At 42.4% G+C, this 20193-nt stretch overlaps 1 protein-coding gene across 1 annotated transcript in view; it reads left to right on the top strand.

Annotated features, from left to right (window-relative positions):
- Pcgf3 (polycomb group ring finger 3) overlaps positions 1 to 20193 on the top strand; it is a 37005-nt gene extending 16812 nt beyond the window's left edge. The window contains exons 7-11 of the mRNA XM_051198053.1: positions 3256 to 3363; positions 4507 to 4595; positions 14690 to 14827; positions 17985 to 18065; positions 18657 to 20193. Coding sequence (XP_051054010.1) covers positions 3256 to 3363; positions 4507 to 4595; positions 14690 to 14827; positions 17985 to 18065; positions 18657 to 18704 — 464 coding nt within the window. The 3' untranslated portion in view covers positions 18705 to 20193. The remainder of the gene's footprint in view (positions 1 to 3255; positions 3364 to 4506; positions 4596 to 14689; positions 14828 to 17984; positions 18066 to 18656) is intronic.

The following is a 20193-nucleotide window of genomic DNA, read 5'->3' as shown; positions in this document are numbered from 1 at the left end:
ATTTATGCATACAATGGTATCATCTGCAAATAAAGATACTTTGATTTCTTTTCTTCCTTTTGTAACCTTTTGATCTCCTTCATTTGTCTTGTTGTTCTCATATCAATATGGAGAGAGTGGATATCCTTGTCTTATTCCTGACTATAGAGGAAATGCTTTGAGTTTTACTCTGTTTAGGTTGATGTTGGCTGTGGACTAGTTGTAAATCGCATCTATTATATTGAAGTATGCCCCTTGTATCTCCAGTCTCTACAGGACTTTTATCATAAAAGGGTGTTGGCTTTTGTCAAAAGTCTTTTCAGCATTTAATGGGATGATCATGTGGTTTTGGATTGAACCATCACTTTATCTCTAGGATGAAGTCTACTTGATCATGGTAGATGATCTTTTTGATTCTTGGATTTGTTTTGCAATTATTTTACTTATAAATTTTGCATGTTCATAAGAGAAATTGGTCTGGTCCTTCTGTTTCTATTTTATTGAGTTATTTGGGGAGTATTGGCATTAATTCTTCCTTGAAAGTCTGATAGAATTCTGTGCTAAAAGCATTTGGCCCTGGGATTTTTTTTTTTTTTGTTTTGTTTTGGTTGGGAGACTTCTGATGACTGCTTCCATTTCACGAAGGGTAATAGAGCTGTTTAAATTGCTTATTTCATCTTGATTTAACTTTGGTAGATGGTATTGAGAAAAGTATCCATTTCCTTTACATTTTCCAATTTGGTAGAGTACGGTTTTAAAAGTATGTCCTTATGATTCTCTATGTTTCCTTGGTGTTTGTATCTATTTGTTTGTTTTGGTGGGGGTTTTGTTTGTTTGTTTGTCTATTTGTAGATAGGGTCTGACTAGTTCTGGCTGGCCTTGAACTTATTGAGATCTGCCTGTGTCTGTCTCCCAAGGGCTGGGATTAATAGGTTTGTGTCATCATTCCTGCAAGTGTTTCTGTATCTGTATATACCTGATATTGGACATATTAGACCCCCTCTTTTTTTTTTTTTCCTGTAACCAATACCCCAGAGAACTAGTTTTGTCATACTGTTTAGGGTTTTAAGCCCATGGTCATCTGGTTCTATTATTTGTGGGCCATAGTGAAGCAGAAGAATGTCTTGATGGAAGGGTATTGGCAGAACAAAGTTGCTTACCTTGTAGTGGCCAGGAAACAGAGGAGCAAAAACAGGCAAGATGAACTAGGAGCAAGCTCTTTAGAAGCATGCCCAGGAACCTACTTCCTACAGCTAGGCCCTGCCTTTTACACCTCTCAGTAATGCACTGGGATTATCTATTGAAGTTAGAGATCTCCTGATCCAGTCTCCTCCCAAGAGCTCCATAATTATCAACCTTAAATATGAGAGAGCCTTCAGAAGACATTTCAGATTCAAACTACACACTGGGGTATTGTTATTTTTATTATGAAGCTGAAAAGTAAGGAAACAGGCAGTGAACATGGTGGCAGAATCTGAGTTATTTCTTTCTGCTTTTGGAGTTAAAGTGGCAGCTCTTCCTCCCTTTATCAGAAACTGTCCCATACTCTTGTTTCAGGGCTGCCTTTCATACAGTTGTATATAGGAACCTCTCTTTCTTCATTTATTTATTTTATGTATATGTGTGTGCATATGGGGAGGTTTGTGTTCCCTGGTTGAATACGAAAATCAGGAACAACTTGCAGCAGTCAGTTCCTTCCTTCCACAATGTGGGTCATAGTATCAAACCCTGATTGTCAGGCGTGGTGACAGGCATCTTTAACCACTGAACCACTTTTCTGGTCCAAGAACATTTCTTGGGTTGAGCTCTTCTTTCCTTCCACTTTAAAAGGGTTCCTATTCTGTCCAGGTACACAATTTATACATCTTCATATGTGTACAGTCAGGTTTGCAATGCATCTGTTCATGCTGGACATGTCCAGAATGTGTTCTAGGCTCTCTAGGGGTTCCAGGTCTATTGGGAAAGACAAATATACAGATGAAAAGTTTAGTAAGGCCAGGCATGCTGGCCCATGCTTTTAACTCCAGCATTCAGGAGGCAAAAACAGGTTGATTTCTGTGATTTAGAGGCTAGCCTGGTTTACACAGTGAGTTCCAGACCAGCCAGTGCTATCTATCTCAAAAAATAAATAAGTAAAATTTTATTTTAATAAAGCATTTCTTTTACAGAGTTACTTGTAGAATTTTGGTTTGAACAAATCATTTTAAGTTTCCTTTGCCATCTGTGTGTTCTGTGCAGTGGCTAGGATCTGATGCCTGTCCTTTGGGTCTGAGTTTTAGCCACATGGATAGAGCTTTTGCTGAAAGTCAGACGCTGCTCTTGTGTAATTGATAATTTCCTCCAAGGACAAGATAACAGCCTGGTCTAACCAGTGGTGTTTGTTGTATGCTGACACACCATGCTGCTGTATTGGATGATGATCCAGAGAAACACAGTAATCTGAAACCCTGGGCAGCTGCATGATTAGATGCCCGCCTTTAAGAATAAAATTTCTCTGTATGCTGGAAGTTTCTGTTTCCTCTTTTTCTTACATTTTTTTTTTTTCACAGCCACTGCTTTCCACAGCCACTGGGGGCAGTCTTCACCCAGTACAAGAAGACATGGCCACTGGTTACTGCTGTAGTCTCTGATGTAATCAAGGGACCTTAGCACACAAACATAGGCTTCCAGGACAGGGTTGTTCTGGAACTGTCCTTGTCTTCCAGGTGTATCTACTGCACTTAGCTTAGTGAGAGTTCTTCTGCATTTAATGACAGCCAAATGGTCCTAGATAGTGACCTAAATTATGGCTATAAGTACAGTGGGAACACTTGGCAGCATGTGTAGATTGCCAAGCTATCTGTACCAAAATGGTATGTAGTACATAAGAATGCACTAGCAGCCGCGTTGTCAGTGGTGATGGGTAAAGGTCATCGCGCCACCTCCTCAGGGTCTGTCACACTTTGGGGAGTTCCTCAAACTGCCTCCCTAGACTCTGTCATGCTCTAGGTGATGAATAACCCCACACCATCCTAGAGGGTTGAGGAAGTTGGGTCATAGTCCCTACAGTTTCCCTACAGCTCCAGAGCCTATCTTATTGCACCCATGTCCTGTCTCAGTGTTCTCGAACATTGCAACATGGGCATTAAGGTTCCCATTCTGACCTTGTTTTCTTACTAGTGTCATCTTTCAGACTCATCATCTAACTGGGAAAGTTTCTTTGTATGATATTAGTGAGTAGTTTTACTATTTAAGTCCTTTCCTACTGAATATTAAAAGTGTCTCCATTCTTAATAGCGGAAATGAGGAAACAGAGGGAGTTCTATCACAAACTGGGCATGGAGGTACCAGGCGACATCAAGGGGGAGGCATGTTCAGCCAAACAGCACTTAGATCCCCGCAATGGTGAGTAGCTCATTAGGCTACCATATAGTTCAGATGCTCATTTATCAGGCTTTCCCTCATAGAGCACTTTGTCTCAAGATGTAGGTAGTTTTGGCTATATTCTGATGGTTGCTGAAAAGGCTCTTCATCAACCCTGGTAGCTGGACATATGGGTGAGACTAAAAGAGATACTAGAAAATGCCTAGTGGTCATGTGGAAGATAACAGAATTGGACAGAAGGCCTAGGAAAAAAACTGTAGAAGGTGGATATCCTTAAGATAACATTCTAAATTTACTTGCTTTTTGATAAAGAGGCCAAATGCCAATTGGATTTGAGCATAAAATTAATTGGTGCTTTTAAGCCTATATCTAATAAATTATTCAAATCTTTAGTACTGACACTTTGCTAGTGGGACCATGTAAGTTCCTAAGAAATCTCAAGACCACCCTGTATGTGCTTAACAGGAGAGTTGGTAGCCAGGACCCTGTGAGAGCCTGACTAGGCTTGGATGGGAGTGGGTAGGGTGGATGGAAGTGGAAATCTGGTCTTGAGTATGTATCCAAACAGTAAGGGTCCATGAGCCAGACTACTTAGAGAAGTAGGTTGCTGTGGTGAGTGCTGAATGGTCCTGGAGGCTTGTCTCTGCTGTGCTCACCAGTTTTGGTCACTGTCTCCATCTTCTGAGTCCCTTAAAACAAGTAGTCCAAATCCAATTAGCTCCTCGAAACATAATCCAAAACCTGCCTCACCCAGCTGCAACCGTAGGGCCTTATACCACAAAGTTGCTTAGTTCCTTAGCAGACATGCAGAATGGTTTTAACTGCTATCACTGGGCTCTTTGTATGTATGCTCTCATTAGAATGAATGTCAACATCATTTTTAGTATACTCTGGACTTTCACAAATACAGTATTTTGGATTTCTTAATATAGGTTTTGCTTGTCCAAAATGCTTGGAGCCAAGCATTTCAGAATTGGATATTTTTTCATTTTGGAAAGGTTGCATATAATACTTTAATTCTGCCTTTTTCTGCATATAGCCTGTCATATAGGGGTAAGTGTAAAAGTTTATTCCTTCACCTCTAAAAGTTTAACGTACTAGAACTTTTGAATTTTGGATTAGAGATATTTCAACCTGTACAACATTTGCTATTTGTGCTAAAAGGTGAAACCAAAGCAGAGGACAGTTCCAATAAAGAGACAGCAGAAGAGAAGCAAGAGGAGGACAACGACTACCACAGGAGTGATGAGCAGGTGAGAATGCCTCCTCGGAAAATCTTCTAGCCTCAGCTCATTCCTGTGTTTGCAAATTTCAGTGTCTCATAAAAATGTAACAGGGTAAAACATCGTAAAGCTTTCCTCCTATTAGTTCCTTAATCTTTCTTTATATTCCTGTTGTTTTAATTATCAAAGCAACACATAGTGGCTATGTGTGGCATTTCAGACATACAGAATCACAGTCTATAATCAGATTGCATTTTCTGCAGCCGGCTGCAAACACTCACTCTTGGTGGTTTGGTGCCTCCTCTGCTGTGCTTCTCAGCACGATGGAGGGAAGTGAGCATGCAATGTTGAGGACTCTCCATGTCTCATTTGCAACATTATCAGCTGAAAAAATAAAACCAAACCAACCAAACAAAAACCATACCATCACAGAAGTGCTATAGTAGGATCTGATAAAATCCCGTATCCCTGTTGACATAACTTCCTAGTTTGTGGGCTCTAATGGTTGTAATGATTTTAATGAAATAGAATCATTATCTTAATAAAACAAGGAGTAAGGAAATGCCATGACTGATTGGCTGTCACTCTGTGTTTAGAGCTCCTCTCCCAGCACCAGGTAAACAAGAATGAGACATTTAAAGAGGAACAAAGATGCCGTTATTCCTAGGTAATGCTGTCTTACATAAAACCCAAGATAATCCACTGAAAACAGGATTTACTTTGCTCTGTGGGTGATTGGATCAGCATGTAATAATCAGTTCATGTTGGGAATAGACAAAGAACCAGTGCATAACACCAACAAGAATTTTAGCATGATCTCCTTGGGAAAGAGAGGTCCTTTCCCCAGTCTGACTTTAGACATGATGCTAAAGTTGACAGGAAACAGCCACTATGCAGCTTCCTGGGACATGAATGTGCATCAATAGCCATAAAATTGCTGTGCATAGTGGGGAGATCTTGGCCCTATCAGAAGACATAGTAACTGAAACAGTATATTTGGGGCTGGAATGGTGGAATCTTATCTTTACGTCCATTTCTGCAGTTAATGATAGTCAGCACCACAGAAAAGGGATAGGTTTGCAGATAAATGTGGGATTAACGTTCTTCCCTATGGTGAGTGAACCACTATGGCTACCCTTGTGTGGCCACTGGTCTCATCTGCTGTCTTGATTCTGAGCATCAGTAACAGAGGTGACAATAGTTATTGTCTATAGGTACCTTGGAGCAACTCTCAGGCAGTATCCCCAGCTTTCACAGGTCCTGCCCTGTGGGTCATATGCCTGCTAGCCTTCCTGGAGCAATAGTGTTCCTTGCCTGGACTAAGTCCTATGCTTTTTGAAGCCATGGATCTCTATACCTTGCCCAGGCCCAGGCATTGCTTCTGTCACTTTTCTATAGATTGGCATAGAATTGTTCAAAATATTTTCTCTAATCTTTGTTAGGTAGTTTAAATTTTTTCTGTTGTTGACTGTTGTTAATTTTTGCCTTTTCTTTTTTATACCAAATATGCTACTAGTTTTAGTGTTTCTTACTTAAAGCATGTGTGGGGATTGATTTTTTTTTTTTTTTTTTTTTTTTTTGTATTGGTCTAGCCTTTGGAGCTAAACTCTGTGTATATTCTTGATCTCACACAAGCTGTGAACTTCTTGGGTGCCTTGGGTACAGTCCCTGGCACTGACAAGTTATAACCATTGCTGGAGAGGCATCATCTTTCCTTTCTAGAGAAGTGTTCTCAAATGTCCACCTGAACACCCTTTTTGGCTATAGTATTTTCTACTTCCTTTCACCTGTGCTGATCTTGGCACGGAGTCCATGCTCCTCCTGTGTCCAGGTTTTAGTTTGCTTTTTTGTTGCTGTGATAAACAACATGACCGAAAGCAACTTGGGGAGGAAGGGGTTTGTTTCATTTTTCACTTTATGGTCCATCGTCAAGAGAAGTCAAGATAGGACCTGAAGGTAGAAACCTGAAGGCAGGGACTAAATCAGAGACCGCAGAGGAACACTGCTTATTGACTTGACTTGCTTATCGAGCTTCCTTCTTTCTTTCTTTCTTTCTTTTTTTTTTTTTTTTTTTTGTTTTGTTTTGTTTTTTGTGTTCAAGACAGGGTTTCTCTAGCTCTAGAGCCTGCCCTGGAAATTGCTCTATAGACCAGGCTGGCTTCAAACTCACAGGGAGATCTTCCTGCCTCTGCCTCCTGAGTGCTGGGATTAAAGGCATGCACCACCACTGCCTTGCTGCTTATCTGGCTTTCTTAGGATCACCTCCTTAGGGTAGCACTGTCCACAGTGAGCTAGACCTACTGCAGTCAACAAAATGCCCCACAGACATTTCCACCAGCCAATTTGATGTAGGCAGTTTCTGAGTTGAGATTTCCAAGATTAGCCATAACAAGTCTGCTCTTTGTCAACTTGACATATAAACATATCACTATTAAACCATAACCTTTTCTTTTTCTTGCTTCCCAGGACCTTATGTTGATATGTGAATTTAAAATATAGTACAACTTTAAAGTCCCACCTTCATCAATTAGCAATAATGAAAATTCCCTACAGATGTCTTTCTTTCCAGGTGTCTCAAGTTGACAACCAAGATAAGCCTTCACAGTCCAGTTGGGCAGATTGCTCAGGGGAGCTATTCTTTAAGTTACTGATTTGTCTGTACTCACTTTAGTTAAGCATATGGGACCTACGGCCCCGTCTTCTCAAGTCCTAACACTAAGCTTAAACTGCAGTTACCTTCAGAAGCTGTCTCTGCCGGTGCTTCAGTTTCCTTGCCTGTGAATACAGTTGAAGCTTGTGATGGACTATAAAGCACCAAGCCAGCTCAGAAGAAATTAGTGTTGATTTCACACTTATTTCCTCTTATTAGGTTCCTCTGAGTCATCATTGCTTTCTAGTCAGTCTCTCTGTGATCCTTGCAGTTGTGTTTGTCTTAGGGAACACAGACTGTGGCTGGCCCACATTCTTGATAAATATGCTGTCTCCCAGTTGAGTTCTTTCTGTGCCGTTGCTTTGCTTTGGTTCCTGATTTTTCAGGCTTTGTTGTTGCCACTTTGCTTGGTTTCTCTCAATCTTTCTTTGTTTTGATGCTTTAGGTATGTAATTATATGCTGCATTTTTTAACACATCTTGAAGATCCTATTTACTTGTGTCCATTGGAGTAGCTGTCTTGTTTTTCTCTTTACTGTTGACCCATCTCCAGGTTGTTCCTTCTTTCTCACCCTGGGTGCTCTTAAATTTTGAACATGCTTAAGTTTACATTTTTAAGTAATGCATTTCTTTTTCAGAAGATTTTTTTTAATGAATCAGAGTTGGATATAATGAAGTTATTTTAATTTTAGTACAGAATTAGGCATAAGGGGTAAAAGAAAGAGATGCTCAGAAGAAAGTAAGACACATACAAAAGCATGAGTGTGACCTTCTCAGAGGCCAGTCATGGTCATTGTCATTTGTATTTTTTTCTCACTACTATATTCCATAAATTGTTGCTTATTTTTATAAAAAAATTTGACATAAACTGGTGACTCAACACTTGTGGATGGCTGAGAAGTACAAAAAGTATGTATCAAGCCAGGAATGGTGGTTTACACCTTCAATTCTAGCACTTAGGATGCAGAGGCAGGTGGATCTCTGAGTTCAGTACTAATCTTGCCTATATAGAGAGTTCTAGGCCATCCATAGCTACATAATGAGATCCTGTCTCAAAACAGAAAAAGTAGATCAAGTTTCTATAATCCATGTCATTTTTTTCTGAAGAATTGACAGGACTTTTATTTTCTCATTTCCTGGGGCAAGGGATTAAAGGGTCTCTTCCTATGAGAGCCCCACCTGTCTGTAGGTGTTCAAGCTCCTCACTGATTTCAGTCTTACTCTTTTTTGGGAGTTCCTAACTATCTAGGAATCTGCCTCATGGTTGTTTTGTTCCACACAAGGAACCTCATTCTTCATTTCTTCTTCTTAACTTGGCCCCGAGTTGAATCTTTCCTAGGTTCCCTTTTCCTTTCTTTTGCCCTTGTTCACAGTGAAAAGGCCATCTGGGCAGAACCATCGCATTCTTTCTTTGTAGCTGAGATATGTGTTGCTACAGGTCTCTTTTCCTAAGGCCTGATTACTTCTTTTGGGACAGCCTGAGTAGTAGATGGTTGGTGAATGGAAAGTTGGCTCTAATCACCCCCCCCTCTCTCCTTCTCTCTCTCTCTCTCTCTGTGTGTGTCTGTCTTGTCTGTCTGTCTCTCTTTGTCTCTCTCAAGCTGTTTCTCATGAGATACCGTGTACAAGATATTCTCACATCCAGAAACCCCACCTGTGGATAGGGGATGGCTGCTACCACAAAGGCCCCCTCCTTAGCTCCCCAGTGGAGTTTTGGGTATTGATTATTGATTTATTTATTTATTTTTTTGAGCAGCCATTGTGGGCTCTGGGGGGGGGGGTTCTCCAGTTGACAATGATCCCTGTACAAACTTTGTCCTCTTTGTGGGGCTCTTTTGCAAGAGCAGAGGACAGGCTGTCACCTCCTGCAAAAACACCCAGGTGCCTCTCTGCCTCCCATGTCTCAAGCTGATCTACCTCAATCTATTTTCATTCTGAGTTCTTGAATTTCTATCTAGAAAGACTTTTGTAGAGCAGCCTTTATATACCAAATAGCTTTTTAGCTGTTTCCCTACCTTTTTCTCTGTAGTTCCAGAGGACAGTAGTAGCCATGCTGCTTTGACCTTTGTGGGGCCAGTATTCTGCCTTTGAGTTTCTTCCAGCAGCTTTAAAATCTAGATCAGATGCTACATGGCAAGAGGGTGTTGGAAACTGAGGCTGGATCTATGATCAATTATGGAACGAACTTTGGCTGAACTCTGGCTTTCTCTTGGCTGTACATTAGAGCCTTCAGTTATTCAATAAAGGTTTGATGATTTAGTAACAAGCTCTATTTAGCAAGATCAGCCTAGCATATAACCACTAGCCCCATCACCATAGTAACCTTTCTTGTTCTCAACTCCTGATCTTTCCACCCATGTCAACATCCATTCTTTGTGATTTTCTATATTCTGCTTACAAGAACACCTAGTCCTCAACTATTCTTCTTACCTCCCCTGCCCCCCTTTCCTACATCCTTGCTCTGCTGACTATATAAGCTCTGGGTAGAAAAATAAAGTTTGCCACTTGATCAGAATCCTGTCTTGTGATCAATTCCCTCTTGTCCCTTGATCCCCCCCCCCCATCCCCTCCTTGGGTTTTGGGTTCTAGGTTGAAGTCTTGAGGGACGAGGCAAGAGGGGAAGTCGTCAAAGGATGTGGAGCAAGAGCAGGAGGTAGAGGAGAGGCAGGAAGTAAAAGCCTGTGGCCTGGTTCCCTGAACAATCTCTGTTGCAGACAGGAAATTCCTGTGTTACCTGCAACAAAGCATGTCCTCCACCCTAAGGTTTCAACCTCCCCCACATACACCTTGGGGTCTAGACAGCAGCACCTGTGTGGGGAAAGATCCCTATTAATTACCCCTGACCATTGACCTTGATGCCTCCGCTTCTATCTCAGATCCAGGTGCTATGGGTGTCACCTTTCCAGGGTCTTAGTTTCTTGTTCATGGAGCCTTACAGTCATCTACTCTTGTCTCACAGGTGGCCCAGACCCAGGGTCCCATGGAATGAATATACTCTGCTATTTCTGATTCTAACATTGTAGTAGACTGTGTGCGTATGTGTGCTTCAGGCCTCCCTGGGGTGATCCTTGATCACCTTTCCTGAGTACACCTGAGTCCTCTAGCCAGGGTTAGAGCACAGACCTACATACCTCACAAAGATCCTGACTCTGGCCCACAGGTATAGCCATTTGGTGTCAAGTGGGGCCACTGCAGTCCATTCACAAAGTTCACTAGGTGCATGCAATTTTTTTTTTTTGTTTGTTTGTTTAATTCTTTCATACATATATTACATCCTGAGCACAGTTTCTTCTCCCTCCTCTCCTCCTATGGTGGTTTGAAAGAAAATAGTCCCCAAAGGAATGGCACTATTAGGAGGTGTGGCCTTGTTGGAAGTGTGCCACTTTGGAGGTGGGTTTTGAGTTCTCCTCTATGCTCAAGCCCAGTGAGACAGAACACTTCATGTTGCCTGAGACTCAAGATATAAGAACTTTCAGCTCCTTCTCTGGTACCATGTCTGCCTGCATGCTGCCTTACTTTCCACCAAGGTGATGATGGAGTAAACCTCCAATGTCATGATGTCACAGCAATAGAAACCCTAACTAAGACACCTCCCAAGCCTTCTCTCCCCTTCTTCCGTCTCCCCCAGATTCACTCCTCTGTTTCCCTTCAGAAAAGATTAGGCCTCCCGGGGATATCAACCAAACAGCATATCAAGTTGCTGGATGAGGCAACCCAGAAGGAGGAAAGAGGTCTCAAACATAGGCAAAAAGTCACAGATAGCCCCTGTTTCCACTGTCAGGGGAGTCAAGCTATACAACTAACATAAGTAGAGGACGTAGGTCAGGCCCATACAGGCTTCCTGATTGTTGGTTCAGTGTCTGTGAGCCCATATGAGCCCGGTTAGTTGATTCTGTGGGTTTTCTTGTGTCCTTGACCCATCTGTCTCCTACAGTCCTTCCTTACCCTCTTCCACAGGATTCCTCAAGCACTATCTGATGTTTGGCTATAGGTCTCTGCATCTCTTCCTGTCAGTTGATGAGTAAATTTATAAACATTTCCCATCCCTTAGGGAGTATTTTCTTAGGAACATTGTTTCTCTTAAAGTCTGCCTTATCTCTTATTAACCTAAGCCATATTTCTTTTGGTTAATATTCTGGTGTTTCAGTTTATTAAATATCTTCCTGTAATGTGTAACATCAACTAGATTTTATTTACTCAAACCAGAATTTTTTTCTTTTTTAAAGATTAATTTCTTTATGTCTATGAGTGTTTCACATACATACATACATACACACACACACCATGCTTGTGCCTGGTGTCCAAAGATCTGGAATAAGTTATAAGATGGTTTTAAGCTGTATGTGAGTGCAGGGAACTAAACCTGAGTCCTGTGCAAAAGTAGCTAGTGCTCTCAATCATTGAGCCAACTCTGTAGCCCCTAGAAAATTTAGATGGCAAGTTAGTCAGATTTCTCATGACCACTGGTAAATCTGAGCTGATCTCTGCTTTAACTTGCCATGTTTATTTTTTCTCATTGCTTCCCTTTTGGGCACTAGGCAGGGTTGGTGGCAGAGTTTGTTTCCCTTAATTTTTTTTTTTTTCCCATGTCTATGCTTTACAAGTTAAAAGTTCTGTATTACTTTCCGGTTACAAATTGCTTAAATGAATACATACATTTTCAAAATCCTTAGCTGGTATAAGTCAGCACCTTGTCTCCTTGAAAACTTTCTGCACCCTGATAAGCCTCACCACCAACACAGTAATCCAAATCAGATCAAACCAAACCGAATTAGAAAAAGCCCATGTCTAATGGGTAAAGTGTTCCTGGATGATTTCCCCCTCCCCACCAGAAGATGGAAAAGGGAGACTGGAAAACCCCATGTCTGTTTTCTGGGGGGCAGTTTTAACACCCTGTGGGAGGGGTCTTGAGTGTCTCTTGTGGGGGGTTGTCATTTGGTGGGCTTCCTGAGATGAGGTAGGGTTTGGAGAAAGGTGGGCGAGAGGCCTTGGGGGCTTGGTGTGGAACTTCCACCAGAACATTCCAGACTATTTGGGTATATGGATACCAGAGGCTGGGGTGGAGCTTCTGTCAAAATACTCCTTCCTATCTGTCTTCCTGAACCAGTCTTTTCCAAGTTGTTTGACAGGATCTCTTTTTCATTCTTGTTCTATAATGTAATTTAATAATAATCTGTTTTTGACCACTTGATTGGTGCCTCCTTTCTCTCTGGTTTTTTTCTTTATTTGTTTCTTTGTTTTTAGAGACAGGGTTTCACATAGAGCAAGCTGGACTGGAAATAATCTGTAGCTGAGGTTGATCTTGAACTCTTGATCCACCTACCTCTACCTCCCCTCAAGTACTGGGATGACAGACCTATGCCATTGTCTTAGCAATGTTCTACCTCAATCTGTGGTGTTCCTTTTTTTTGTTTTTTTGTTTGTTTTGTGTTTTGCTTTTTTTGAGAGAGGGTTTCTCTGTTGTAGCCCAGCTGTCTTGGAACTAGCTTTGTAGACCAGGTTAGCCTTGAACTCACTGAGATGCACCTACCTGTCTCTGCTTCTGCCTGTGATTAAAGTTGTGTGCAACCCGTACATAGTGTCTTTTTATCTTTTAATTAAGGTATGTTAAGAAATTTGTACTTTCCAGCTAAACACTGAGACGAACTCCTGGAATCCAGTTGCAGAGAGGGAAGAGTGATGAGCAAAGGCATCAAGACCAGGCTACAGAAACCCACCGAAACAGCTGACCTGAACAATGGGGAGCTCATGGGCCCCTAGACTGATAGCTGGGAAACCAGCATTATACCAACCCAGACCCCCTGAACATGGGTCTCAGTTAGAAGGCCTGGGCAGCCTAAGGGACCTCTGACAGAGGAACCAGGATGTATCCCTGGTGCACAAAAGGACTTTGGGAGCACATCCCCTATGGAGGGATACTCCCTTAGCTTAGAGGCAGAAGGGAGGGCCTAGTCCCTACTCCAAATGACTTGTCAGATTTTGATGATCCCTCCTGGAAGGCATCACTCTCCCTGTGGAGTGGGGGGTGAGTAGGATGGGGGGGTGTTGAGGGGAATGGGAGGGAGGGAGAGGGAACTAGGATCAATATGTAAAATAAAAATTATATATATATATACATATATATATATACACACACATACATACATACATACATACATACATACATACATATATGAAGAATTTGTACTTTAAGTTGCCCCCTTTCTTCTTCCTCCTCCTTTTTTTGTTGTTTTGTTTTTTGAGGCAGGGTTTCTCTTTGTAGTTCTGCCTGACCTAGAACTCATTCTGTAGACCAGACTGGCCTCAAACTCATGGAGGTCAGCCTGCCTCTGCTTCTTGAGAGCTGGGATTAAACGCATGTGTCACAACTGCCTGGCGTGTGTGCAGGTGCTTGTGGAGGCCAAAAGAAAGCATTGGATACCCTGGAGCTCAAGTTACAGGTGGTTCTGAGAACTGAACCCTTGGGTCTCCTGGAAAAACATCACATCCTTTACCCATAAACCATCTCTCCAGCCCTTTTCTTTTCATTTGATCATTTGCTTTCCTGGTCTGCAGGTTTATGTCTTTCATTCTTCAGGGAACTTAATTTTAAATTTCGCCTTCTCTTGTCCCTCTGTGGGATTGTGCAAGTCTGTGGGATTCGCCCATCTGTCTTCCTTGTTGGCTTCCTTAATTCTGATACTTTAATTCGATCTTTGCCTTTTAAACTTAAATTCTTGCTAGTAATTTCCTCAAATGATACTTGAGAAAGTTTTTTTTTTTTTTTTTTTAATCTTGAGCAGTTAAGGGACCTAGTATTTTTAGCTTTAGTGAATATGTTTACTATTTTTAGAAGTTATATTTTTATGCCTGCATAATTTCTTTACTCAGTATCTTATGTTTTAATCCTTCTTTTTAATTCCTTTACATGAATTTTCAGAGGTTTGAGTGAACCCATGTTGAAGGGGCTTTCTCTACAGTCCTGGAATAAGGCTTTGTCTCTATGCAACAGATTCCATTGCTTTGCCTAGAACCCCCGACTTGTTAGCATCCAGCAGTGAACTCTACTTGCAAGTTTCCATTTCCACCTATACTCTGACCATGGGAAACAATGGCTCACCCAGAGCACCCTTTTTCGTGTCAGCTAAGGCTTTTCTTGTGGCCTTTTATGTCAAGAACACACCTGTTTCTTTCACAAATCTTTCTCAGTTCAGGACCTGTCTGGACAAGGGCAGCCACTTGAGAGCACGAGGGACTCAGTGCCCTTGACAAATCAGACACATAACTCTCAGGATGACTATAAGTTAAGACTAGAATTGACATGCTAGAGTGTTTCTCGGCAACACAAATACTCTTAAGGAGGTTTTAAAAGGAGGTATAAACTGACTGAGGTAACAATCCTTCTACAGTGTTGTTCCAATTTCAAAAAGCTATTAGTGCTCATCCAGGAAAAGTCCGAGAGTGGCAGTCCTGACCTCATATATTTTCTTTTCCAGGTAAGCATCTGTCTGGAATGCAATAGCAGCAAACTACGGGGCCTGAAGCGGAAGTGGATCAGATGCTCAGCCCAAGCCACAGTGCTGCACCTGAAGAAATTCATCGCCAAGAAGCTCAATCTCTCCTCCTTCAATGAGGTAGCTGTCAGCCAGAGAGTGGAATTGGGTCCTTCTTCCCTGTCTTGTTTGTCAGAATAACAGCCAAACATGCACATCCTTCCTTTTACTAGTCTTGTTTGGAGATTTTTAAAACATGTTTTAATTAGATTTGGGGTGTGTGTGTGTGTATGTGTGTGTGTGTGTGTATGCGTGTATGCGTGCGCGCGTACATATGCAGTGGTACTTGCATGTAGATCAGAGGAGAGCTTGCAAAAGTCAGTTCTCTTCTTCTACTGTGGAAATTGCTCTGTAGACCAGGCTGGCCTTGAACTCATAGAGATCCACCTGCCTCTGTCTCCCAAGTGCTGGGATTAAAGGCTTGTGCCACTACTGGCTGGCTTATGCCAAGATTTTTATGAGGGTGCTAGTCTCCGAACTCAGGACCTTATGTAGAGCACTGAGCCATTTCTGTAGTTCCAGAACTTTGTCTTTTAATGTAATGAGTGGGTTAATGAACGGAGACAGATATGACACTTACAGATTAATAACTGAAAACAAAGTAGACCCAGAAACCCAGAGCTTGCTGTGGAGGTTCATGGTAGAGGCTTGTAAGCACATGTGCTCAGAAACCTAGGTGTATGTGCCACTTGGGCAAGAACAGTAGAAGCTGATCCTGCTGCATCAAGGAAGGGTCAGTGATGTGAAGTGTTGCCTAAAAAGAGTTCTGAGGCTATGTGGAAAAGGACTTAGAGAACACATAGACCCCTGTCAAGACAGAAGGTCCAGCATGTTGCAGCAGGTACATGTGAGTGGTTGAGAATAGTTGTAGAGTAGTATATAGAGCTGTGCTAGCCATTGAGCCAATATTACAACAGGAATCCACCGGAAGAAGGTCTTGGCAGGTGTAATATCTCAGATTATCTGCTAAGCCTAAACCCAGTGACAAGCATCTTGCATTAGACTGCAGTGGAAGATTTTAGAAACAGGTCAGGGGAGGCAGGATAAGAGATAACAGAGGGAGAGACTGAAATGACCTGACCACAAGACCCTAGAAACTACAGGGCAAGAGGATCTTCTTGTGCTGAAAACTCCATTTTAGCCCCATGATACTAGGAGGCAGAGCATTGGGGAGATCTTTAAATCAGGACCTGTACCTGGGGAATCTCTTCTGTTCTGTTATAGCCTGCAATGATATCAAGTACCTACATTATGACCAGAATTCTAGCACATATTACCTGTTAACCAGTTATATTAATTGTTGATTGTATTCTATTAAACTATGTTAATGTTTGGTTATATTAACTGTTTATCAATTGCCAAGTCTGTGCAGTTTAATTATAGCCACACTGAAAGACATTCCTGGCAGTTCTGCCACAGTGCTCCTTTAGAGCTGTGTATCAGACTCAGGTCAAAGGTCCCAGTGCTCAGCCCTGAACCAACCACAGGAAAAAGGAAAGTCTAGATTTGGTTTATTTGAAGAATGAAGTAGAGGAGAGTCTTGGACCCTATGAAGGTAAAGATGTACATCTTGACTTGAAGTAGCTTCTGTGCACCATACAGAGCCGGGGATATCAGGCAGTTCAAGGGAGACTGCCTTCCATGTGCAGGAGCATTTCTGCATGAGGACCAGCAAGAAGTGAAGCATTTTCATTGCAACTGGCTCATGAGTGTCCCAGGTGGATCTCATACTGCTCTCAGAGCCCTGTAATCCCTAATGTATGTGAAATGTGGGGCGCTTTGTCATGGATATTGGATAAGGAAGGGAGACAGTAAGTACTAAGAGCAAGTCATAAGAACTGGGTGAGAGCATTATGCCTGAGGGTAGTAGCTTATCTGCAGCTTGTTTGTCGTAAGGTAAACAAGGTAACAGCAGACAGTTGAGCTTTTATGGACCCAGAGGTTGGTTTTCTACTCATCATTCTGTCTACGAGAAACATGCACTCCTGTGTGGCCTGTGAGAATAGCCTTTGTCACCTGCCTAGGAACATACTAAGACCATCTGGGTCATTGATTCACACACTTAGGAACATACAAACTTTAAAAAAAAAATAGTGAGACATCACCATGTACCTCTTCAAGTACCCATGCACAGATTATATAATGGCAGGTGCTATCCAGATGAGCCTGGAGCGGGGGTGGGGAGGTTGGGGGGGTTGGTGGTCAGCACTGGCCAAATACACCTATAAACATTAGGCTTCAGACAAGGAGGCACAGAACCACAATTAGGTGCAATTGGGAATAGGCTATATTGTTAGGAAAATTATAGCCAGGTGGCTCCTCACAGATTGAAGGACAGGATACACAACCCACATGCCATAACAGTCTAGTCTCCATGGGAATGTGTATGTAAGATGAATGAGAGAGCCTAAAAGTGCTCTAAGTAATAAAGCCTATTAAATAAATGAGAAAAAGTCCAAGAGCACATTTCCCCCCACTACACCTAGAACAGCATAGCTAGGAGTAAGGGATAGTGGTCAGGGCAGCTGTGGTGAAAGTATCCTGGTCTGAAACCCATGATGGTGTAGACCAGCAGGTGGGTGTAGATCAGTTACTGCAGCTGTATGTGAAGAAGGCCCTGTGGATAAGGTCATATGTGCTCTGTGTGGACCAGGCCCTATGTTCTTCATGTTAAGAGAAATTGTCTTGTTAATTTTTTTGGTATGCCTTCCCACCTTGCTGTCTGGGTAACCTGGATCACTGCTGTAGCTTACTGAACTGTTGGTGGTGGCTAGGCCCTTCAACGGTCAGTGGGTGAGCACAGGAATTTATAGCTCACTACCACTTAGAGGAAAGACAGGTGACTTGAGGTCACATGTGATTCCCCCAGAACTTCATTAGAGAAGCCCAGAGCCAGGGTAGGGACAGGGCAGGTATCATTGATGCACAGAGCATCTGGGCTAAGCCTCTTGGGACCAATGCAATACAACCATGAAATATACCACTATATCTTTGACCCCTGAAGAAGAAGTTTTAGTCTTAACAGAAATGTTCCTTTTCTGTTATAACGCATGTTTGCTGCTGGCGTCTAAATTAGATGATACAGGTAAGTGAATAACCAAACAAGCTATATTCCCACATGACTGGGGAGGGCTTGTTTCAAAATATATGAGATTATTTATTGTTCATACTGTCACCATTGGCCTCTTTCTAAAGCTAGGTTGAATATGTTCCTAATTGAAGCCCCTTCTCCCACCAGCTGGACATTTTATGCAACGAGGAGATCCTGGGCAAGGACCACACTCTCAAGTTTGTGGTTGTTACAAGGTGGAGATTCAAGGTGAGCCAGGTTTGGATGCCAGGTTTTAGTTAGATTCTTGATCCTTACTTGCTGTGCATGTCTTCTATTTGCAGACATGGCTGTGGAACAGCTGTCTTTCTGGAATCATCCACTTAACCAGGGTCTTTAATCACCACCCCACTCAATCCCCTGAGTGCAGCCACCAGATGTGGTAGCTGCCATAGTTGGAACAAACTCCCTGTCTGAGTCAGGAAACTGGTGTTGTGGTCCCTGCTCAGGACTGGAATGCAGCTCTTTTACTTCTAGCTATGTTTCTGCTCAGGAAGAAGGGGGTGGAGACAATGGGGCCAGTCAAAGACCAGGATAACTCGTAGTTGGTACTGACCAGGACAAGGTTTGGAAGAGTATTAGAAACTGCATAGGAGAGACCAGAGCTAGTGTAGTAGCAGGGGGAACAAATTAAGGCTCTGGCTTCACAGGTTCTTTCATGAGCCCCAAACATCACACAGGTGACCACTGGGTCACCTGAGACCCCTTGTTGCCAGAACTAGATTCAGTAGTGGCATTGCTGATACAGTGTGTGTGCCTGCAGTTTGAGTGCCTTGAGCCACCTTTGTTTTTGTCTTGCAGAAGGCGCCCCTCCTGCTACACTACAGACCCAAGATGGACTTGCTGTAAGCCCAGCCAGACTCAGCCCACACCCAGTGTTCTACATGGCAAAATGTGCTGTGAAATGTTGCCTCTGGGTGCCATGTGGACCAGATTTCTGAATAGAGAATATTTATAACTTTTGTATAAGAAAATCCACTCCCAACAAGACACTACCAGCACGCGTTTACAAAGGATGAAAACACTTTGCAGTTCGCTCGTCTCTGCTTCATGTCCCCAGGCCAGAGAATAAGTGAAACAGTGACATGTTTCCACACCACATCTGAATACAGAATACAGCACCTCTGCTTGCTTTACAGGTCTTGAGAATCTGAGTTCATTTTAGTTTAATTCATGGATTAGGTTTCATGATAAGCCTCAGAAATACTTGTACTTTCATTAAGCCCTTCCTAAGTTATTGAAAGTCTTTTTGTGGTATATATTTATGTTGCCTTTAGCTTCCTGAAGACTTAGAGATATATAAAAATTTAATTTAAAGTATACCCAAAGAGGCTTGCAGTAATACTATTATTTAACCATGGTGTTTAATTTCCCACTTCTAGAGTACCCATTCCCAAGTTTGATTGAGTCTTGTGCTGTGCATCCTGGAATAGTGGCCTGTGCTGGGTGGGCAAGGCAAGACACTTCATCACTCCCCAGTGTCGTGTAGCTGCAGTTCCAGCACCTTCGGTAAGGCAAACCGAAGTGATATGGTCAGTGCAGTGCTGGCTTGTTGAAAAGTCCTTGAAAACTTTTCCTCGGAAAGACCATCACTGAAGTTCCTGCCTTTCCCTTTTTGTTTTCCTTCTGCTGGCAAGATGTGGTGGCTGTGTTTGTCACTTACTAAACAGCACAAGCCATCCTGTAGGGAGACCTTGTAAAGACACTTGGGAGGTAGCCTCTAGCCTCCATGTTCCTGGTGGTTGGTATTTCCAGACTTGCCTTCCTGTTCATGGGATTAACATGCATTCTTTGGGTCTCTTTTTCAGGAAAGGTAACTGAGCAACCTGGTCAACAGAAGTTGCTTTTCCAGTCACAGACAGGATACTATTTGTTAACCTCCCACTTCATATGTAATTTGTTATGTTTTATTTTGTTGGGTTAGAGAATAAGATGCCAGCATGTCCAACTTTATTCTGTCTTAAGGGGCATGAAGGCAAAAGTAAGGAGAAGGGTCTTGGGGTTCCCAGAGTCTGGGTGCCCTCTTACTTTTACCACTTCTTGCCCTCCTAGGCCCCATGGGACTTGCAGAACCCTGTAATCCCAGCAGTACCTCTGCTTTTGGTGGGCAGATAAGAATCTTAGTGTGTGTCCCTTAGGGCCAGGCTTCCTCAGTCTTCGACTTAGCAACTTGGAGTCTTTCTTGCATTTGCTTTGACAGTCAGGGTTGGGTTCATCTACACCCACTTTTTCTTCTACTTCCTCTTTCTCTTACATAGTGTCAGAAGCAGCGACTAGGGAGACCTAATGTTACTTAGGATAAAACATCCAAATTAACTCAATCTTTAATGTGTAACCT

This window comes from Phodopus roborovskii, unplaced genomic scaffold, assembly GCF_943737965.1.
Source record: "Phodopus roborovskii unplaced genomic scaffold, PHOROB, whole genome shotgun sequence".
Lineage (NCBI taxonomy): Eukaryota > Metazoa > Chordata > Mammalia > Rodentia > Cricetidae > Phodopus > Phodopus roborovskii.
The sequence above is the reverse complement of the archived record's forward strand: the minus strand, read 5'-3'. Positions and strand labels throughout refer to the sequence as shown.